Source organism: Melospiza georgiana, chromosome 1 (genome assembly GCF_028018845.1).
Source record: "Melospiza georgiana isolate bMelGeo1 chromosome 1, bMelGeo1.pri, whole genome shotgun sequence".
NCBI classification, from domain to species: domain Eukaryota; kingdom Metazoa; phylum Chordata; class Aves; order Passeriformes; family Passerellidae; genus Melospiza; species Melospiza georgiana.
In genome coordinates, this window is record NC_080430.1 from 1641092 (window position 1) to 1664391 (window position 23300).

At 45.7% G+C, this 23300-nt stretch overlaps 1 protein-coding gene across 3 annotated transcripts in view; it reads left to right on the top strand.

Annotated features, from left to right (window-relative positions):
- Positions 1-1323: 1323 nt before the first annotated feature.
- The window catches only part of ALS2CL (ALS2 C-terminal like), a 59191-nt gene continuing 37214 nt past the window's right edge, over positions 1324-23300 (top strand). The window contains exons 1-10 of one of the 3 annotated variants that reach the window (XM_058028973.1): positions 1324-1478; positions 10805-10922; positions 11802-12019; positions 12918-12983; positions 14095-14260; positions 15176-15304; positions 17476-17595; positions 18937-19013; positions 19560-19626; positions 20087-20283. In XM_058028973.1, the coding sequence (XP_057884956.1) occupies positions 1348-1478; positions 10805-10922; positions 11802-12019; positions 12918-12983; positions 14095-14260; positions 15176-15304; positions 17476-17595; positions 18937-19013; positions 19560-19626; positions 20087-20283 (1289 nt within the window). In that variant the 5' untranslated portion in view covers positions 1324-1347. Of the gene's footprint in view, positions 1479-8257; positions 8325-10804; positions 10923-11801; positions 12020-12917; positions 12984-14094; positions 14261-15175; positions 15305-17475; positions 17596-18936; positions 19014-19559; positions 19627-20086; positions 20284-23300 lie in introns of those variants that run through there. The other 2 variants (XM_058028982.1, XM_058028991.1) reach the window with 2 other exon arrangements.

A 23300-nucleotide genomic window follows, 5' to 3' on the forward strand; every position in this document is an offset into this window, starting at 1 on the left:
CTCCTTCCTTTTATTCCCAGAGACTTGGGAATTTTGGAATTCTGGGAAATGCTGTGGAAATCTGGGATCTGGATAAGAGAATTCCTGGGAATTCATCCCAGGTGCTGGGATTTGAAACTCTGGGAATTCTGGGATGGGAATTCCAGCTCCATCTTTTTATTCCCACAATAAAGGGTGAGGGAAGTGGAGTTTTGTGGAAATCTGGGATCTGCATGTGAGAATTTTTTGGGAATGCATCCCATGAGCTTGGAGTTTAAACTCCAGGAATTCTGGGATGGGAATTCCAGGGAATTCCTGGTATCTCATCCATCAGTTGGGAATTCCAGCTCCTTTCTTTTATTCCCAGAGCTTTGGGGATGGAAATCCCGGGATGTGGATATGAGGATTTTCTGGGAATCCATTCCAGGTGCTGCAATATCAACTCTGGGAATTCTGGGTTATGAATTCCAATTCGTTCCTTTTATTCCAAGTGGTTTTATTTTCGATTTTCTCATATTTTTATTTCATTTAATTATATTAATTTTATTTGTTTAAAACTATTTTTCTTAGATTTTTAATTTTTTAAAATTGTGTTCTACTTTTTCTTTTTAATTACTCAATGTTTATTTCACTTTTCTTCTATTTTTATTTTAATTGAGCTTAAACTTCATTTTTTGATTTGTAATTTTAAAAATTTCATATGTATTTAATATTTTTTAATTTAATTTTTCTTTTTTAATTCAATTTTTATTTTGTTTTATCTATTCTTATTTAGTTTTTATTACATTTTCCGCTGTTTTTATTTTAATTTATTTTATATTAAACTTTATTTTAAGATTTTTAGTCCTTCAATTTTTTTATTTTATTTCTTGTTGATTTAATTCTTGTTTTATTTTTTATTAAACTTAACTTTATTTCATTTCTGTTCTATTGCATTGTTGTTTTTCTTTCTACGTAATTATTTTTTCATTTATTTATTCCTATTCGGATTTTAAATTTTTGTTTTACTTTTAATTCTATTTTAATTGATTGGATTCTATTTTTTATTTCAACAATGAGGCAAAACAAAAATTAATTTCATTATTTTAATTAGATTTCATTTAATTTTAATTTTAATTTTAATTTTAATTTTAATTTTAATTTTAATTTTATTTATTTTAATAAATTTCACTGTATTTTCATTTTAAATTTTATTTTTATTCATTTTATTTTTTAATTTTATCAAATCCGGGGAAGTGGAGGAGTCTCGGGAATCGGGGAAATCTTCGGGAATTCGGCGCCGTTTCCCTTTAAATCCTGGCCAGCCCTTCCCGGCTCGGGTTGCAGCCGATGGAATTTTCCAGGGCGAGGTTTCCATGGAGACCGGGAATGTTGTGCTGCACCTTGGGACAGAAGAATTCCAAGAATTTCGCGTCCTTCCCGTTGGAATCGGGGCTGGAAAGGAGCCGCATCCACGAATTTCCCCGTTCCCATGAATCCGGATCCCGGCTGATCCCGAGGTAAAAGGGAATTTACCTCTGGAATTGTTCCCGTGGGATTTTGTGGGGATCAAGGGGTTCCAGCTCGGGAATTTTGGGATTTGGGAATGTCTGTGCCGACGTTCTGGGGCGTTAGGAGAGGATCCGAAGGTGCAAGGGAGGATGGGGAGCTGGGAATTTGGGAAAATGATGATCCCTGGGAATTGTGCCTCGTTTCCTACAAATATTCCCAAATCTTGCACACAGATGGAACATTGGGAATGGGATAAATATTCCCCAAATTCTTAACAGGGATGGAACATCAGGAATGGGATAAATATTCCCAAATTCTTAACAGGGATGGAACATCAGGAATGGGATAAATATTCCCAAATTCTGGACATGGATGGAACATTGGGAATGGGATAAATATTCCCAAATCCCTGAGATGGATGGAACATCAGGAATGGGATAAATATTCCCAAATTCTGGATATGGATGGAACATTGGGAATGGGATAAATATTCCCAAATCCTGGACACAGATGGAGCACTGGTAATAGGATAAATATTCCCAAATCCCTGCTGGTTCCTACGGAATGTTGGGAATGTGATAGAATGGTGGGATAAATATTCCCAAAATTCCTGAGTTGGATGGAACATTGGGAATGGACTAAATATTCCCAAATCCCTGCAGGTTCCGATAGAGTGTTGGGAATGGGATGTTACAGTGGGATAAATATTCCCAAAATCCCTAAATTGGAAGGAATGTGGGGAACGGGATATAATGGGGGATAAATATTCCCAAATCCTTGCAGGTTCCGATGGAATGTTGGGAATGGGATAGAACAGTGGGATAATTATTTCCCAAACCCCTCAATTGGATGGAACATCAGGAATGGAATATAACAGTGGGATAAATATTCCCAAAATCCCTAAATTGGAAGAAATGTGGGGAATAGGATAAATATTCCCAAATCCCTGCAGTTTTAATGGAATGTTGGGAATGGGATAGAACAGCGGGTAAATATTCCCCAAATCCCTAAATTGGATGGAACATCAGGAAAGGGATATGATGGAAGGATAAATATTCCAAAATTCCTGCTGGTTCCTATGGAATGTTGGGAATGGGATAGAACAGTGAGATAAATATTCCCAGAATCCTGAATTTGGATGGGACATCAGGAATGCAAAATAACAGTGGGATAAATATTCCCAAAATCCCTAAATTGGATGGAACATCAGGAATGGGATATGATGGGGGGATAAATATTCCTAAATTCCTGCCAATCCTGATGGAATGTTGGGAATGGGATATAACGGTGGGATAAATATTCCCCAAATCCCTAAGTTGGAAGGAATGTTGGGAATGGGATAGAACAGTGGGATAAATATTCCCAACATCCCTAAATTGGAAGAAATGTGGGGAATGGGATAAATATTCCCAAATCCCTGCAGTTTTAATGGAATGTTGGGAATGGGATAGAACAGTGGGATAAATATTCCCAACATCCCTTGAATTGGATGGGAAGTCGGGAATGGGATAGAACAGTGGGATAAATATTCCCAAATCCCTGCAATTCCTGATGGAATATCAGCAATGAGACACAATGGTGGGATAAATATTCCCAAAGCCCCTGAGCTGGATGGAATATCAGAATGGGATATAAAGGTGGGATAAATATTCCCAAATTCCCTGAGCTGGATGGAATATCAGAATGGGAGATAAAGGTGGGATAAATATTCCCAAATTCCCTGAGCTGGATGGAATATCAGAATGGGACATAAAGGTGGGATAAATATTCCCAAATCCCTGCTGGTCCCGATGGAATGTCGGGAACAGGACACAACGGGGAGATTCCCTGGGCTGAGGGGACCTGGTGTCTCTGACAGAGCCCAAGGAATGTTTGGGTGATGATCCCAGAAAAGTTTTGGGGTGTCCTGGGCAGGAGCAGGAGCGGGATGGTCCCAGATCCCTTTTTTGTGGCTCGTTATGGATGTCTCTCTCCTTTGGAGGTGGGGACAGGTCCGGGTTGTCCCCATGGAGCTGGGAAATGCTGATGGAATGGTTTCCCACCCCTGGATGCAGGGATGGGAAAGGTTGGATAGGGATGGAAAGGCCCCTCCAAGGCCACCAACTCGTGTGGCCACAGGAAAAAACTCCTGGAATGTTTGGGATGGGAGGGACCTCCAAAGGTTCTCCAGAGCAACCAATTCCGAGACTTCGTCTCTCCTGTCTCTCCTCCATATCCAAAGGTTGGAGCTGGGTGGGACAGGTTGGAGATGGATGGGAAAGGTTGGAGATGGATGGAAAGAGTTGGGAAAGGTTCTGAAAGGTTGGAGATGGATGGAAAGGTTGGATGTGGATGGGAAAGGTTTGGAAAGGTTGGAGGAAGATGGGAAAAGTGGGAGATGGATGGGGAGGTTTGGAAGGGTTGGATATGGGTGGAAAGGTTGGATAGGGATGGGATGGTCACCCCAAGGCCACCAACTCGTGTGGCCACAGAAAAAAACTCCCGGAATGTTTGGCATGGAAGGCATCTCTGCAGGTTCTCCAGAGCAACCAATCCCGAGACTTCATCTCTCCTGTCTCTCCTCCATATCCAAAGGTTGGAGCTGGGTGGGAAAGGTTGGAGATGGATGGGAAGGTTGGGAAAGGTTCTGAATGATTGGAGGTGAATGGGAAGAGTTGGATAGGGATGGGAAGAATTGGGAAAGGTTCTGAAGGGCTGGAGATGGATGGGAAGGTTGGATAGGGTTGGAGATGGATGGGAAGGTTGGATGTGGATGGAAAGGTCATTCCAAGGCCACCAGCTCCTGAGGCCACAGGAAGAACCATCCTGGTGGTGATGGAACTCAAGGAATGTTAGGACAATGCCCTTGGAAAAGCTGGAACGGGACAAATCCAACCTGGAACCCTCCAAAGGAAGGGACAAACCCTTGATCCCGATCCAAGGGCTGAGAATTCCTTGGAATAAAATATTCCTGGGACCTGACGGTCGAGCCAGACCGGTTCTGGAACTCCTGGAGAACCTCCTGGAGAAATTCCAGCGGCAGCCAGGTGGGGGAACTGCCCCGGGGATTCCCATGGAATTCCGGCCTCTCCTGGCCCATCCCATCCCATCCCATCCCATCCCATCCCATCCCATCCCATTTCCCCTAAATCCCCCTGCTCATCCCAATGGGATTTTCCTAAAAGGGAATTTTCTGGAATTAACCCTGGAATTCCATCCTGGTTTCCAACAGCTCTTCAAAGCAAATTCCCACTTTCTGATCCTGGGTTTTTTCCCGTTGTTTTCCAATTCCTAAAAAAACTTAAACCGAACCTCAAAGTTCCTAAAACCTTTTAAGGAGACCCCGGACACCTCAGCCACCTTTAACTCCTTTCCTTCCTCCTAAAAAAATCCTAAATCCAACTCCAAAATTCCCAGATCCATTCCTCAGGAGATCCCAGGCGCCTCGGCCTCATCCTTTAGGGAAAGGTTTGCGTTGTTGTGGTGAAAAAAGCGGGATTGGATTTTGGGGTCGCAGCTCCACATCCCCCGTTTTCCAGGACCACGAAAATCCCGGAATGCTGGACTTGCAAAGCAAAAATTTGGGAATTTTGGGGTAGGATTTAGGATTTTTTTAGGAGGAAGGGAAATGATTCCTGGGATTGAGGTATCTGGGGTGTCCTTAAAAGGTTTTGGGAATTTTGGGGTTGGATTTGGGATTTTTTAGGAGGAAGGGAAAGAGTTAAAAGTGGCTGAGGTGCAGCGGAGAACTCTGGGAGCTCCCGAGAGAAGGATTTGTGGGTTTGGGGTTGGATTTAGGGTTTTTAGGAGGAGGGGAAAGAGTTAAAGATGGCTGAGGTGTCTGAGATATCCTGAGAGAAGAATTTGGGAATTTCGGAGTCGGATTTAGGATTTTTAGGAGGAAGGGAAAGAGTTAAGGGTGGCTGAGCTGGAGCACAGAACTCTGGGAGCTCCTCAGAGAAGGATTTGTGGCTTTGGGGTTGGATTTAGGGTTTTTAGGAGGAGCGGAAAAAGTTCCTGGGGCTGAGGTGCCTGGGATCTCCCGAGGAATGGATTTGGGTATTTTGGGGTTGGATTTGGGATTCTTTAGGAGGAAGGGAAGGAGTTCCTGGGGCTGAGGTGTCTGGGGTCTCCTTAAAAGGTTTTAGGAACTTTGGGGTCGGGTTTAGGGTTTTTAGGAGGAAGGGAAATGGTTAAAGGTGGCTGAGGTGCACAGAGAACTTTGGGACCTCCTGAGGGATGGATTTGGGAATTTTTGGGGTCGGGTTTAGGGTTTTTAGGAGGAGCGGAAAAAGTTCCTGGGGCTGAGGTGCCTGGGATCTCCCGAGGAATGGATTTGGGTATTTTGGGGTTGGATTTGGGATTTTTTAGGAGGAAGGGAAGGAGTTCCTGGGGCTGAGGTGTCTGGGGTCTCCTTAAAAGGTTTTAGGAACTTTGGGGTTGGGTTTAGGGTTTTTAGGAGGAGGAGAAAGAGTTAAAGGTGGCTGAGGTGTCTGGGGTCTCCTTAAAAAGTTTTAGGAATTTTGGAGCCGGATTTAGGATTTTTAGGAGGATGAGAAATGGTTAAAGGTGTCTGAGCTGCACAGAGAACTCCGGGATCTCCTGAGAGAAGGATTCGGGAGTTTGGGGTTGTTTTTAGGGTTTTTAGGAGGAGCGGAACGAGTTCCTGGGGCTGAGGTGTTTGGGATCTCCTTAAAAGGTTTTAGGAATTTTAAGGTTGCGTTTGGGATTTTTTAGGAGGAAGGGAAATGGTTAAAGGTGGCTGAGGTGCACAGAGAACTTTGGGACCTCCTGACGGATGGATTTGGGAATTTTGGAGTTGGATTTGGGATTTTTAGGGAAACGGAAAGAGTTAAAGGTGGCTGAGGTGTCTGGGGCCTCCTTAAAAAGTTTTAGGAATTTTGGAGTCGGATTTAGGATTTTTAGGAGGAAGGGAAATGGTTAAAGGTGGCTGAGGTGCACAGAGAACTTTGGGACCTCCTGAGGGATGGATTTGGGAATTTTTGGGGTCGGGTTTAGAGTTTTTAGGAGGAGCGGAAAAAGTTCCTGGGGCTGAGGTGCCTGGGATCTCCCGAGGAATGGATTTGGGTATTTTGGGGTTGGATTTGGGATTTTTTAGGAGGAAGGGAAAGAGTTAAATGTGACTGAGGTGCACTGGGATCTCCTTAAAAGGTTTTAGGAACTTTAGGGTTGGGTTTAGGGTTTTTAGGAGGAGGAGAAAGAGTTAAAGGTGGCTGAGCTGGAGCCGGGAACTCTGGGATCTCCTGAGAGAAGGATTCGGGAGTTTGGGGTTGTTTTTAGGAACGAGTTCCTGGGGCTGAGGTGTTTGGGATCTCCTTAAAAGGTTTTAGGAATTTTAATGTTGCGTTTGGGATTTTTTAGGAGGAAGGAAAATGGTTAAAGGTGGCTGAGGTGCACAGAGAACTTTGGGACCTCCTGACGGATGGATTTGGGAATTGTGGAGTCGGATTTGGGATTTTTAGGAGGAGGGGAAATGGTTAAAGGTGCCTGAGGTGTCTGGGATGTCCGGACCGATGGATTTGGGAATTTTTGGGTTGGATTTAGGATTTTTAGGAGAAAGGGAAAGAGTTAAAGGTGGAGGCTCAGCAGAGAACTCTGGGAGCTCCTGAGAGCAGGATTTGAGCTCGGGGCTGGTTTTGGGGTTTTTTTAGGAGGCGGGGAAATGTTCCCTGGGGCTGAAGTGTCTGGGATCTCCTGAAAAGGTTTTAGGAATTTTGGGGCGGGGTTTAGGGCTTTAAGGAGGAGGGGAAATGGTTAAAAGGGCCTGAGGTGTCTGGGATCTCCGGACCGAGGGATTTGGGAATTTTAGCGTTGGATTTAGGATTTTTTTAGGAGGACGGAAAATAATTTCTGGTGCGGGAAAAAACTCCGGGACCCGCTGAGAAAAGGATTTGGGAATTTTGGCGTCGGGTTTAGGGTTTTTAGGCGGAGGGGAAAGAGTTAAAGGTGGCTGAGGTGTCTGGGATGGATTGGGGATTTTTAGGGCTGGATTTAGAAATTTTTAGGAGGAAGGGAAAGAGTTAAAAGTGGCTGAGGTGGCTGCGATCTCCTGTCCGATGGATTTGGGAATTTTTGGATTGGATTTAGGAGGAGGGGAAAGAGTTAAAGGTGGCTGAGCTGCACAGAGAACCCCTGACCGATGGATTCGGGAATTTTGGGGTCGGATTTAGGATTTTTTTTTTTGGAGGAAGGGAAAGAGTTAAAGGTTGAGGTGCAGCAGAGAACTCTGGGAGCTCCTGCCCGAGGGATTCGGGAAGTTTGGGGTTGGTTTTGGGGTTTTAATGCGGAAGGGAAGCGGCTCGCGGCGCATGTGAATGGCAGGAAAATTCTCCCTTTCCAAGGAATTCCTGGATTTCCCAGCAAATGGGAGCGAGCCTGGAACGAGGAGGAAAAAAAAAAAAAAACAAAATTTTTTTTTGGGAGAAGCTTTGTGGGAACAGAGAGAGGCTGAGAAACGAAACTTGCCCCAAAACCCCTCCTGACCTTTTTTTTCCTTTCACTTCTCGAATTTTCAACTTCCCGAAAGTTCAACTTCCCCCAAATCCGCGTCGACAAAATCCGGGATGACAAAATCCGGCCTGACAAAATCCGGGACTATTTAAATAAATAAATAAATAAATAAAATAATAAAAGTTGGGGGGAAGAGGAGGAGCAGGAACTTTGGGGAGCCAAGATTTGGGATTTTGTAATCCACGGCTCCCGTGGGTGTTCGGGATTTGGGGCTCTGCCTCCAAATGTGGGAGGGAAAGATGGGAGGGAAAAATTCCAGCCTGGGGAACAGCGAGAATTCCCGGATTTCTGCGCCTCCCGGAGATTTTCCCAGCCGGGAATTTTCCTGCGCTGCCTCATTCCAGGTGGGTCCCTCCAAAATCCAGCGAACTTTGGGATTTCCTGCTTGCTTTTGGGATCAGTTTCATTTAGTCCGGATGAAATTTGCGAGTGTTTTCCCCATGTAGAAGCGGGATCAAATTCCAAATCCCGGCGCGGATTTTCCCACAAAACCCCGCTTTTCCCTAGGGAATTTCAGCTCTTCTTAAGGAATTTCACTCCTGGCGAAAATAAAACCCGGATTTAAACCCGGTCCTTGCTCCCACCGCGGCTTTTCCAGGCGGGATTTCCAATCCTGCTCCTGCAGGGAGGGATTTTCCAGCCTCGCCTGCAATTCCAGGGCGGATGGAACAAAGCCGGAGAAGCCGCGGCCGTGCCAAGAGATGGAGAATTAAAGCCGGGCTGATAAGCTCGGTTTAACAGGTTTCTGTCCGGGAGGAGGTGATCCCACAAAAACCCTTCAGGAGTTTCGGAATTCCATGGAAAGTCGGGATTCAAGGCTCGGTTTTGGGTGGGGAGCGGCGCTTTGGAGGCTTTTTAAAAATAATAAAGAATGAAAGGCAGAGGAGGGGCTGGGTTTAAACTTGGGTTTGCTTTGGGGCTGGGTTTAGTCTGTGGTTTAAACTTTGGTTTCGTTTGGGGCTGGGTTTAAGCTGTGGTTTCATTTGGGGCTGGGTTTAAACTTTGGTTTCATTTGGGGCTGGGTTTAAACTTTGCTTTAAACTTGGGGTTCCTTTGGGGCTGGGTTTAAACTTTGATTTCATTTGGGGCTGGGTTTAAACTGAGGTTTCATTTGGGGCTGGGCTTAGTCTGTGGTTTAAACTTTGGTTTCATTTGGGGCTGGGTTTAAACTTGGCTTTAGTTTGGGGCTGGGTTTAAACTTTGCTTTAAACTTGGGGTTTAGTTTGGGGCTGGGTTTAAACCGTGGTTTAGTTTGGGGCTGAGTTTAAACCGTGATTTAATTTGGGGCTGAGTTTAAACCGTGGTTTAGTTTGGGGCTGGGTTTAAACCGGTTTCATTAGGGACTGGGTTTAAATTGGGTTTAAACTTTGGTTTAGTTCGGGGCATGTTTTAAGCTTGGGTATAATTTGGAGCTGGGTTTAAATCGGGTTTGTGTGGGCCTGGCCTAAAGCTGAGGCTGTTCAGGTAAAACCCCTTTGGAACGTGCAGCTGCTCCCTGGAATGGCTTCAATCCCAAAGAGCAGGAAAATGGGAATTTTTGGGAATGTGGGTGGGATTATCCCAAAAAAAACCAGCCCAGAGTGCTTTTGGAGGCCAAAAAATCCGGGAATTCCGGAAAAATTTGGGAATAACAGGGAGGAACAGGGACTAAAGATGGGAATTTGGAGATTCCTGATTCCAGAGCTGTTTTTTTTTTGGGAATAGGAGCAAAATAAACCTTGGGAAGCCTCCTGGGTTTAGGTTTGGTTGCTAAAATCAGCTCTGGTTAATCCCAGCCTAGCTGAGGCACAGGCCTGACCTGTTTGGGAATGTTGACATTCCAAAGGGGTTGGAAAAGCCTCATGCAAAGCACCCGGAATTCCCTTGGGAAAGGCTTTGGGCAGGAAAGCTCCCGGGGGGAATTTCTCTGGGAATTGGGGGAACTTCCTCCAGGAATTGTAGGAAATCTTCCTGGGAATTGGGGGAAATTTCTGCAGGAATTGGGAAAATTTTCTGTGGGAATTGTGTGAATTTCCTCTGGGAATTGGGGGTGTTTTCTTTGGGAAAAGGAAAATAATCCTGCTGGATTCCATTAATTCCTGAAGGAATTAATTCCAGGTTTTTCTGAACATTTTGTGGCCCTGAGATCATCGGGAATTTGGGAGAAGAGGGATGGGAGTGGGAATGAGATGGTTGGGAAGAGATTTCTCCTTCATCCCGTGGATTTCTGGGATTTTCCCCTCTGGAATTCATCAGGATTACCACAAGGAATTAATTCCAGGCTTTCCAGCCTTGAGATCCTGGGGAATTTGGGAATGAGTGAGGTTGGAAGAGATTTCTCCTTCATCCCTTGATTTCCAGAATTTTCTCCCGGGAAAACCCCTCTGGAATTCATTAGGATTAACACAAGGAATTCCAGGCTTTTCCTGATTATTGGGAATTTCAGAAAACAAGGCTGGGAATGAGCGGGACAGGAGTGAGGGTGGTGGGAAACGATTTCACTTTCATCCTTGGGATTTCCAGGATTTCTGTTGGAAAAGCCCCTCTGGAATGGGAAAATTCCCATCAGGATTAACACAAGGAATTAATTCCAGGCTTTTCCAGCACTGAGGTCATTGGGAATTTGGGAAAATTTGGGAAAATCCAGGAGAACTGGGCTGGGTTGTCTCTGATTGAGCTGTTTGGTTTCTGTTTCTCTTCCAACTTTTCTCGAGGATTTTTGGGATTGACCCCACCCAAGAATGGGGCCAAGGGCAGGGAAGCTTTGCTGGAAATCCCAGGAAAAACCTTGGAGATGGAATCCGACGGATTTCCAGGGATTTGATTCATTCCCGCTGTTTTCCAGGCCATGTCCACAGCTGGAATTTCGGGAATTTTGGAATTGTTGCTCCAGCTGGAGGAAAACTTCTCCTCCTGCCTGGCCCGGATTGACGCCCTCATCATCAAACCTCTGCTCCAGGCAGGTAAATTCCGGAATTTTCTGGGAATTTTTCTATGGAATTCCCACCTGGAATCGATCTGGGAAGGGATTTCCAGCTGGAATTCCTGCTGGGAAGAGGAAATGTTTTGTGGGAATGTTTTCCTTAAAATCGGGAAGGGGGAACAAGACCAGGGTGGTTTTTGGGATCAGTCCGTGTTTTCATCGGGATCAGCGTTCCTGATCCAGGGAAATTCCAAATCCAGGGAAATTCCTGGCCCTGATTTTCCTGCGTGGGGCTTTTCCAGGAATTCTTTTGGGGATGACTCCAAGGAAAGTGGGAATTTTTCCCACCCTTGGGAAAAGCGTCCAGAGAGTTTGGGATAGAGTTTGTCCCATTCCAGCAAAAACTGCTCCGTGGCCTCCAAAAATTCCTGGAATTTCCCCCTTTTTCCCCCAGTTCTTCCCATTTTTCCTCTCTCTATTTTCCCAAATTATTTATATCCTTCCAGTCAAAGCAGCTTCAAAAATTCCTGGAATTTCCCTTTTCCCCCCATTCTTCCCATTTTTTTCCCCCTCTATATTCCCAAATTATTTATTTCCTCCAGGAAAAATGGCTGCATGGACTCTGAAAATTCCTGGAATTTCCCCAATTTTTTCCATTTTTCCCATTTTTTTTTCTTTTTCCCAAATTACTCAATTTATTCCAGCAAAATGGCTCCTTGGCCTCTGAAAATTCCTGGAATTTCCCCCTTTTTTCTTTTCATTCTTCCCATATTTTCTTTTCTCTGCATTCCCAAGTTATTCAATTCATTCCTTCCAACCAAAACAGCTCTGGTAAAAAAATCTTGAATTTTCCCGTTTCTCAGAATTTCTCAACCACAAAATTCCACAAAATCCCTTTGGAATTCCACTTTTCCCACAGGATTTTCCCAATTTTTCCCTCCCAGAGCCGCAGGATCCGAAGGAAAAGGAGAATTTCCAGCTTTTCGTGCTCCTCAACGATCGCTTCCAAAGCCTCTGGAATTTCACGGAGGAGAATTCCCGGATCCTGAGGGGGAAATCTCAGTTGGAAAATTCCGGTTGTATCCAGGATTTTTACATCCTGTGGAAAGGAGAAGTTTTCCTCAGCCTCTACATCCAGTGAGTGTCGGAATATTTGGGAAAACAGGATTGGGTTGATCCCATTGGAATATCGGGAAAGATTGGGATGGGAGCTCACAGAGGGAAAATATCCTTGGAAAATGGGTTGGGTGGGATTTTTCCAGGATTTTGTGAAATGTTATGGAGAGCTGAAATTCCATAAAAATCTTCAATTCCGCGTTTTTGCTTCTCCGTGGAAGCGGCCAAAGCATTCCCAGTTTGGGCTTTCCCAGTTTGGGCTTTCCCAGTTTGGGCTTTCCCAGTTTGGGCTTTCCCAGGTGGATGAGGTTTTGGATGATCCAAAAGAATTTTCGTGAGATTTTTTTCCTGTTTTTTTTTTTTTTTTGGAATTAAACCCAGGTTTAATGTGGGATTTGCTGGGAAAATGTGACATTTGCTGGGAGAAAATGTGGGATTTGCTGAGAATTTTAGGTACAGAAAATGCAGATCTAGGAAGAAAATTTTGGGAAATATGAGATGGAAGAAGAAAACTTTGAGTTTTACTTGGAAAAATAAAACTCGGAGCCAGAGTGTGACAACTCCATTATTTCCATCCCAGAATTCCCAAATTTTTCCAATTCTGTTGGGAATTCTGTGGTGAATGAACAGCTCGGATCAGAAAATTCCTTTATGGAATTTTATTCTGTAAAATCTGATGGAAACAGATCCCAGGATTATCAGCACTTTTGCCTCATCCAAGTCTCCCAGAAAATCCTGGAATTAAGATTGGGAAAGAATTCCAAGATCTGATCCAACCTTTGATCCCGATCCATCCAACATCTGGGCCTGCATTTGTCCAGAGGTGCTTTTATGGGATTAAGGGAAATTCCCAAAAAGCTGGAATCCGTAAATTCATCCCGAATTTCCTTCTCAAACTCCTCCTTGGAATTTTTTCCAGGTATTTCGTCACCTTCGCCAACTTTGTCGTGGTCCAGGGCTTCGAGCAGGCCGCCAGGAGCAAGAGGTCAGCGGGTGGAAAATCCTTGGGAATTTTGGGAATCCTTGGGATGTGGGGACACCAGAGAATTCCAGAATTCTGGAATGGTTTGGAAAATTCCCAAAAAAAATCCTCTCATCCTGTTCTGGGCCAGCTCCCACTGTGGTTGCTCCAAGCCCTTTCTAACCTTGGACAATTCCAGAATTGGATTTTCCTCTTCCCTTCTGGAGCTGGAAACTTGGGATTTGGGGATTTAGGGAAAAGATGGAATTGGAGAGAGGAATTTGGCTGGGAATTCCCACTTATCCCAGATTTTTATGGAAGCAGGGAATGGAAACATGGATTTCTAAGGAGCACATTCCCAATTTTTCCTTGGCTCCCATTATCCCAGGTTGCTCCAGGCTTTGTCCAGTTCCAAGATTGGATTTTCCTTTTCCAACCACCCCCAGCTCCTTCTGGAGTTGGAAACTTGGGATTTGGGGATTTAGGGAAAAGATGGAATTGGAATTCCCAGCCAAATTCCTTTCTCCAGTTTATCCCAGATTTTTAGGAAGCAGGGAATGAAAACATGGATTTCTAAGGAGCACATTCCTAATTTTTCCAATTTTTCCATGGCTCCCGCTATCCCAGATTGCTCCAAACCCTGCCCAATTCCAGGACTGAATTTTCCTCTTCCCAACTACCCCCAGCTCCTTGTGGAGTTGGAAACTTGGAATATGGGGATTTAGGAATGGGGTGGGACTCTGGCTGGGAATTCCCACTAATCCCAGATTTTTATGAAAGAAGGGAATGAAAAACTTGGATTTCTAAAGAGTACATTCCCAATTTTTCCATGGCTCCTGTTATCCATGGATGGATTCCCTCTTTCTCAGTTCCCTCTTTCCAACCACCCCCAGCCCCTTCCAGAGTTGGAAATTTAGGATTTGAGGATTTAGGGAAGGGGTGGAAATCTGGCTGGGAATTCCCACTAATCCCAGATTTTTATGGAAGCAACAACTGCAAACACAATTTTTTAACGAGCGCATTCCCGGATTTTTCACGCCTTTCTCCATCCTCACCGCGCAGAAAGTTTGGAAAACAGAAGAACAGGAATTCTGGGATAATTAACGACCCTTTCTCATCATTCCCAATTTTCCAGCGACGCCTGGAGGCTGCACAAGGCGGTGCTGAAGGAATTCCTGCGGGATTTCACCTCGGAGAGCTCCCTGGGCCTGGCCCTGCACTTGGTGCTCCACAAACCCTTCCAGGAGCACATCCAGAGCTACCTGCAGCTCCTCTCGCAGCTCCAGGAGCAGCTCCAGGAGGTGGGAATTCCCTGGAATGCTCAGGGGATCTTCTTGATGGGTTTTGTGGGAAGAAACATTCCCTAAAATCCAACCTGGAACTCCTTTCCTAAATATTCCCGAAAATCTAACCTGGAACTTGTTTAGCCCAGGATGGACACATTGCTGAATATTCCCAAAAATCCAACCTGGAATTTTTTTTTCCTAAATATTCCCTAAAATCCAGCCTGGACCTGTTTTGATCCAGAATGGACATGTTGCTAAATATTCCCAAAAATCCAACCTGGAACTCCTTTCCAAAATATTCCCTAAAATCCAGCTTGGAATTCCCTTCCTAAATGTTCCCAAAAATCCAACCTGGATCTTTTTTGATCTGGGATGGATGTGTTACTGAATATTCCCCAAAATCTAATCTGGAGCTCCTTTCCTAAATATTCCCTAAAATCCAGCCGGGACCTTTTTTGATCCATGGTGGACATGTTGCTGAATATTCCCCAAAATCCAACCTGGGCCTTTTTTGATCCAGAATGGACATGTTGCTAAATATTGCCAAAAATCCAATCTGGAAATCCTTTCCTAAATATTCTCCAAAATCCAACCTGGAACGCCTTTCCTAAATATTCCCAAAAATCCAGCCTGGACCTTTTTTGATCCAGAACAGACGTGTTGCTAAATATTCCCTAAAATCCAACCTGGACATTGATAAATATTCCCAAAAATCCAACCTGGACCTTCTTTGCTAAATATTCCCTAAAATCCAGCCTGGACCTCCCTCATTCCAGGCGGGACACGATGCTGAACATTCCCAAATGTTCTCCCTGGCCATTGTTAAATATAAATATTTCAATTGAATGTTTAAATGGATAAATATTCCCTAAAATCTTGCCTGGACCTCCGTTGGCCCACATTTCCTGGAGTTTTGCTGTCCTTTCCCAGGGCTCGGAGCGGGACGTGGTGGCCACTGTGGCGCAGGAATTTGGGAAGCTGGAATCCTTCATCAGCCAGGTCCTGGATGAAGCCGTCTTCACCAAGGAGCTCTGGAAATCCCTGGGCTACAAATTCACCGTGAGTCCCAAGGGAATGGAACAGGGATCGGGAATTTGGTGTGGATGGGGAATTTGATAAGGATGAGGAATTTGGTACGGATCGGGAATTTGATATGGATGAGGAATTTGATATGGATGGGGAATTTGATAAGGATGAGGAATTTGGTATGGATCGGGAATTTGATATGGATGAGGAATATGGTATGGACTGGGAGTTTGATAAGGATCAGGAATTTGATATGGATGAGAAATTTGAAGTGGACTCAGAATTTGTTAAGGATAAGGAATGAGATATGTATGGGGAATGTGGTATGGATCAGGAATTGGAAATGAATGGGGAATTTGACAAGGATGAGGAATTGGAAGTGGATGGGGAATTTGATAAGAATGAAGAATTTGATATGGATTGGGAATTTGGTGTGTGTCAGAGCTTTTTTCCAATAGGTCAGGAATTAGATATGGATCAGGAATTTGAAGTGGATTGGGAATTTGATATGGGTCAGGAATGTGGTATGGATTGGGAATTTGATAAGGATGAGGAATTGGAATTGGATGGGGAATTGGATATGGGTCAGGAATTTGATAAGGATGAGGAATTTGATATGGACTAGGATTTTGAAGTGGATTCAGAATTTGTTAAGGATGAGGAATCAGATATGTATTGGGAATTGGAAGTGGATGGGGAATTGGATAGGGAATTTGATAAGAATGAAGAATTTGATATGGATTGGGAATTTGGTATGGGTCAGGAATTAGATATGGATCAGGAATTTGAAGTGGATTGGGAATTTGATATGGGTCAGGAATGTGGTATGGATGGGGAATTTGATAAGGATGAGGAATTGGAATTGGATGGGGAATTTGATATGGGTCAGGAATTTGATAAGGATGAGGAATTTGGTATGGATCGGGAATTTATTATGGATTGGGAATTTGAGGCTGGAATTCAACAGAGCAGAGTTGGGTGGAAGAGTTGGAGGAATTCCCTGGGGTTTCAAAGCTGAGTGTGTGTCCCAAGTGTGTCACTGTCACTGGAACCCCAAGCCAGAGGGAATTTGATGTGGATTGGGAATTTCATATGGATCATGAATTTGATATGGATCAGGAGTTTGATTTTGATTGCAAATTTGATATGGATGTGATATGGATTTGATATAGATCAAGGAATTGAGGATTGAGGTTGACAGAGCAGAGCTGGGTGGAAGAGTTGGAGAAACTCAATGGGGATTTCAAAGCCGAGTTTGTCACTGATGCTGGAACCCTGAGCCACAGGGAATTTGATATGGATTGAGAATTTGGTGTGGATCAGGAATTTGATATGGATTGAGAATTTGGTGTGGATCAGGAATTTGATATGGATCGGGAATTTGGTGTGGATCAGGAATTTGATGTGGATTGAGAATTTGGTGTGGATCAGGAATTTGATATGGATCGGGAATTTGGTATGGATCAGGAATTTGATGTGGATTGAGAATTTGGTGTGGATCAGGAATTTGATGTGGATTGAGAATTTGGTATGGATCAGGAATTTGATATGGATCGGGAATTTGGTATGGATCAGGAATTTGATGTGGATTGAGAATTTGGTGTGGATCAGGAATTTGATGTGGATTGAGAATTTGGTATGGATCAGGAATTTGATATGGATCGGGAATTTGGTATGGATCAGGAATTTGATGTGGATTGAGAATTTGGTGTGGATCAGGAATTTGATGTGGATTGAGAATTTGGTGTGGATCAGGAATTTGATATGGATTGAGAATTTGGTGTGGATCAGGAATTTGATGTGGATTGAGAATTTGGTGTGGATCAGGAATTTGATATGGATTGAGAATTTGGTATGGATCAGGAATTTGATATGGATCGGGAATTTGGTGTGGATCAGGAATTTGATGTGGATTGAGAATTTGGTATGGATCAGGAATTTGATATGGATCGGGAATTTGGTGTGGATCAGGAATTTGATGTGGATTGAGAATTTGGTGTGGATCAGGAATTTGATGTGGATTGAGAATTTGGTATGGACTGGGAGTTTGAGGATTGAAGTTGACAGAGCAGAATTGGGTGGAAGATGAATTTGTGTCCCAAGTGTGTCACAGTCACTGGAACCCCAAGCTGGCTGATCCCTGCAGGAATTCCTGCCTGGAATTCCCTGTCCTCTCCCAATCCTGGCTTTTCCTGCTGCTCCAGGACGTGCTGTGTGTCCCTGAGAGGAGGCTCCTGGAGGACAGCAGGAACCTTCCCATCACGTCCGGCTGCGCCCGCTCCGAGCGGCTCCTGCTCTTCGACGACGTCCTGGTGCTCATCCAGGTGAGCCCGGGATCCTCCTGGGAGGGGAGCACGGATAAATGGACCTCAAATTCCAGTGGAATGCCAGAAATGTCAGGAATTTCCATAGGAATGGTGGTAAAATTCCAGTTTTTTGGTGTTGAACTCACAGCAGAGTTTGGCTGTTGGGAAAACTTTTCAGATCCATCTGCGTGTGGTTGGCTCTGGAAAATAAAGGAAATCTAGGAAGGAGTTGAGGAGATCCAGAGAATATTTTTCTAGGAAATGTGGATTGTCCACCATCACAGGCATCTTTTGAGTGGTCCACATCCTTTTCCACAGGGAATTTTGGCCCTTGGTTATTCCAAGGGATTTGGTGGATCAAGGATGACATTCCATGAACTCCCACGCATTGGAATAAACAGGATATTCCATGTTTGTGCCATGGCTGCAGATTTGGAGGTGGTTTTGGGGCTATTTTGGGAATTTCGGGGTGTGGGGATTTGTTCCCATGAGGGAATTCCAGCTTGGCTCGTGCCGTGGCTGGGATGGGAACACGAGATCAGCAAATCCATGGAATTATCTCCATGTTCAATCCATGATTTCCATTTGTGTCTCACTTGATGCTGCTGAGCTTTATGGAGGTTTGGGAATTCCAATTGAATTGGAATTGACCTGTTGGGAATTTTGATGTCCCTTCCTTTTCTGTTCTCCCAAACCTGGGAAAACACAGTGGAATTCCTTGGAAAACTCCATCCCTCCAGGCAGCAGCTCTGTGTGAACAGCTGGATGTGAGGCAGGAAAGGAGATGAGAAATTAAAATTTTCCTTTTATTCCAGTTGTTGAAGTTTGTTTTGTTTGGGTGCTGCTGATCCCAAAAGTGACTCCTTAAATTTGGGATTTCTGGGATATTTTTGGTGGTGCCACCCGGAGTCCAAATCCTAAATAAATCTGGAATGGACTGGATGGAAAGGGAGCTCGAAGATGATCCATTCCCACCCCATTCCATGGTTCCAGGTTGCTTCAGGCCTTGTCCAACCTTTCCTCGGATACTTCCAGGGATGGGCAACCACAAATCTCTGGGAATATTGGCTGGAATGATTTGGGAATGTTGCCATGTGATAGGGAAGGAACTCCTGCGGAGATCAGGGTCATGTGGGGATGTTTTACTCCTGGATGTGACCACGGAATTTTGGAAGAGCTTTAGGAGTGTTCAAACGAGAACTTCCCTCCTTTTCTGGTGGCTTTTCCATCTCCAAGGTCTCTCCTCCCAATGTGAGATGGATGGATCAAAAAGTTGGGAATTTCTGCTGCCACTCCAGCTCTGCCATTCCATGGATGTTTCCAGCAATAACAGGACCATCTTTCCCCTTTTCTTTCCAGGGAAACAGCTTCCAGAGTTTTGATCTGAAGCTGGTGTGGGTGGATGAAAACTGTGGAGAGAAATCGGCTCCAGGGCTGTGAGTGAGAAATTCCCACTGGGGGTTAAATAAAAGGAATAAAATTGTTCAGGTTGATGGAAAAATGATCCAAAGCTTTGGCCTGTCTCCTTTCCAAGCCATGGGATTGGATATGAATAATGGGATCTCACCAGCTTGGAATTTGCTGCCAGATTGAAATCCCGGAATTTTTGAGGTTGGAAAAGCCCTCTGGGATCATCAAATCCAACCTGTGTCCTATCCCCACCTTGTTCCCAGCCCAGAATTCCTTGGACACCTCTGGAGATGGACACTCCAGACCTCCCTGGGCAATTCCAATGCCTGACCATGTTTTCCATGAAAAAATTCCTGCTGCTGTCCAACCTGACCTTCCCCTGGCACAACCTGAGGCTGTTCCCTTTCATCCCATTCGTTGCCAATGAATCCCAAAATTCATTAATCCAGCCCTGGAGAACTTGAGATCTCTCCAGAAGAACCACGTGGGAAAGCACCAGGATCTCCAGGAGGGGAATGGGAAGAGCTGATGGATTGGGAATTGTGTTTTCCATCCTTTTGTTTCCCTCCCAGGCACAGCCTACGCATCACAACCCCGGAGGAGACGTTCGTCCTCTCCACCAAGGACCCTCAGATGAAGGTCAGGGGATTTGGGATTTTCCCATCTCTTTAGTATTTAAAGCAGGATAATCATTCTGGTGAGGGTGGGCTGGGATTTTTAGCTCCTTTTCCCAAAGAATCCTTCATTAAGAGGTGGCTCAGAGTTGATGGCTGGTGAGGAATGCTGGTTGGAACCCGTCGGTTTCTTGCTGCATTTCCTGAAGAACAGGCCTATCCCACAGGCAAATCAGCTTGAAACTTGTCTTTCTTTTTTTTTTTTCATATCCAAGTGGAATTTTTCCCTCTTTTTCAACATCCAAGTGGAAATTCCTCCCTCCCAGCTGTTGTGCCTTGCTGCAGTATCCACCTTCCAGGAGATCCCCTGTGGAAGCTGCAGAAGGGCTTTGATGGGAACCCGCAAGCTCCTCGCCGCTTTCCTGCAGTTGTCCCCGGTTGATTTTCAGGGATTTGCGCTCATTCCGTGTTTCCCGTGCCCGCAGGCCGTGTGGAGGTGGAAGCTGGAGCAGGCCGTGCGCCAGGCGCTGAACGGGAAGCGGGATTTCCCTCTCTGGGGCCGCAGCGGGGAGGGCAGCGAGGCCCCGTCCCGACGCTTCTTCAGCTACGTCTTCCGCACGGAGGGACGGCTCCGCGGGGCCACCTACGAGGGGGAGTGGCTCTGGGGGAAACCCCATGGCAAGTAAGGAACCTTCTGGGCACCTTCTCCAAGGGGGAATAGGGTTGGAAGTGGTGGTTTGGCATTTCCGTGAAGGCTGGGAAAGATATTCGAGGTCAGCCCAAACATCTCCAGGTCACTTGACCACATCATGAAGCCTGCCCACAGTTTTCTTGGCAGGCTCCATGAGGCCACCTATGAAGGAGAGTGGCTCTGGGGAAAGCCCCATGGCAAGTAAGGAACCTTTTGGGCCCCTTTTCCAAGTGGGAGTAGGGTTGGAAGTGCTTGGAGTTGCTGTGAAGGTTGGGAAAGATCTCCAAGGTCAACCCAAACTTCTCCAGGTCACTCATGAAGGGGCTGCTCCTTTTTGGGCAGGCAGAGTAACCACTTATGAGGGTGAGTGGCTCTGGGAAGAACCTTCTAGGCCTCTTTTCCAAGTTGCACTAAGGTTAGAAGTGCTGGTTTGGCATTTCCATGAAGGTTGGGAAAGATCTCCAATGTCAATTGAAATGTCTCCATATCACTCATGAAAGAGCTGCTCCTTTTCTGGGCAGGCTCAGCAGAGCCACCCATGAGGGAGAGTGGCTCTCAGGGAAACCCCATGGCAAGTAAGGAACCTTTTGGGCCCCTTTTCCAAGTGGGTATAGGGTTGGAAGTGCTTGGAGTTTCCATGAAGGTTGGGAAAGATCTCCAAGGTCAACCCAAACTTCTCCAGGTCACTCATGAAGGGGCTGCTCCTTTTTGGGCAGGCTCAGGGTGGCCATCTACGAGAGTGAGTGGCTCTGGGAAGGAACTTTCTGGGCACCTTTTCCAAGTGGGAATAAGGTTGGAAGTGCTGGTTTGGAGTTGCTGTGAAGGTTGGGAAAGACCTCCAAGGTCAACCCAAACTTCTCCAGGTCACTTTTGAAGGGGCTGCTCCTTTCTGGGCAGGCAGAGTAACCACTTATGAGGGTGAGTGGCTCTGGGAAGAACCTTTTAGGCCTCTTTTCCAAGTGGGAATGAGGTTGGAAGTGCTTGGAGTTTCCATGAAGGTTTGGAAAGATCTCCAAGGTCAACCCAAACTTCTCCAGGTCACTCAAACATATCATGAAGGGGCTGCTCCTTTTCTGGGTGGGCTCCACCTATGAGGGTGAGTGGCTCTGGGAAGGAACCTTTTAGGCCTCTTTTCCAAGCGGGAATAGGGGTGGAACTGCTGGTTTGGAGTTGTTGGGAAAGTTGGGAAAGATCTCTAAGGTCAGCCCAAACTTCTCCATGTCACTCATGAATCGGCTGCTCCTTTTTGGGCAGAATCCTGGGTGCCCCCCATGAGAGCGAGTGGCTCTGGGAAGGAACACTCTGGGCCCCTTTTCCAAGTGGGAATAAGGTTGGAAGTGCTGGTCTGGTATTTCCGTGAAGGTTGGAGAAGATCTGCAAGGTCAACCCAAACCTCTCCAAATCACTCATGAGGAGCTCCTCTTTTTCTAGGCAGGCTCTGTGAGGCCACCTACGAGGGAGAGGGGCTCTGGGGGAAGCCCCATGGCAAGTAAGGAACCTTTTGGGCTCCTTTTCCAAGTGGGAATAAGGTTGGAAGTTCTGGTTTGGTGTTTCTGTGAGGTTGGGAGAGATCTCCAGGTCACTCATGAAGGGGCTGCTCCTTTTCTGGGCAGGCTCAGAGTAACCACTTATGAGGATGAGTGGCTCTGGGAAGGAACCTTTTAGGCCTCTTTTCCAAGCGGGAATAGGGTTGGAACTGCTGGTTTGGAGTTGCTGTGAAAGTTGGGAAAGATCTCCAAGGTCAACCCAAACATCTCCAGGTCACTCATGAAGGAGCTGCTCCTTTTCTAGGCAGGCTCCATGAGGCCACCTACGAGGGAGAGGGGCTCTGGGGGAAGCCCCATGGCAAGTAAGGAACATTTTGGGCCCCTTTTCCAAGTGGGAATAGGGTTGGAAGAGCTGGTTTGGAGTTGCTGTGAAGGTTTGGAGAGATCTCCAGGTCACTTTTGAAGGGCCTGCTCCTTTTTGGGCAGGCTCAGGGTCGCCGTCTATGAGAGAGAGTGGCTCTGGGAAGGAACCTTTTCAGCCTCTTTTCCAAGTGGGATTAAGGTTGGAAGTGCTTGGAGTTTCCATGAAGGTTTGGAAAGATCTCCAAAGTCAACCCAAACTTCTCCAGGTCACTGATGAAGGGGCTGCTCCTTTTTGGGCAGGCTGAGGGTGGCCATCTACGAGAGCGAGTGGCTCTGGGAAGGGAATAAGGTTGGAAGTGCTGGTTTGGAGTTGCTGTGAAGGTTGGGAAAGACCTCCAAGGTCAACCCAAACTTCTCCAGGTCACTTTTGAAGGGGCTGCTCCTTTCTGGGCAGGTTCAGAGTAACCACTTATGAGGGTGAGTGGCTCTGGGAAGAACCTTCTAGGCCTCTTTTCCAAGTTGGACTAAGGTTGGAAGTGCTGGTTTGGCATTCCCATGAAGGTTGGGAAAGATCTCCAATGTCAACTGAAATGTCTCCATATCACTCATGAAAGAGCTGCTCCTTTTCTGGGCAGGCACAGCAGAGCCACCCATGAGGGAGAGTGGCTCTCAGGGAAACCCCATGGCAAGTAAGGAACCTTCTGGGCACCTTTTCCAAGTGGGAATAGGGTTGGAAGTGGTGGTTTGGCGTTTTCGTAAAGGTTGGGAAAGATCTTCAAGGTCAACCCAAACATCTCCAGGTCACTTGACCACATCATGAAGCCTGCCCACAGTTTTCTTGGCAGGCTCCAGGGGGCCACCTATGAAGGAGAGTGGCTCTGGGGAAAGCCCCATGGCAAGTAAGGAACCTTTTGGGCCCCTTTTCCAGGTGGGAATAGGGTTGGAAGTGCTTGGATTTTCCATGAAGGTTGGGAAAGATCTCCAAGGTCAACCCAAACTTCTCCAGGTCACTCATGAAGGGGCTGCTCCTTTTTGGGCAGGCAGAATAACCACTTATGAGGGTGAGTGGCTCTGGGAAGAACCTTCTAGGCCTCTTTTCCAAGTTGGACTAAGGTTGGAAGTGCTGGTTTGGCATTTCCATGAAGGTTTGGAAAGATC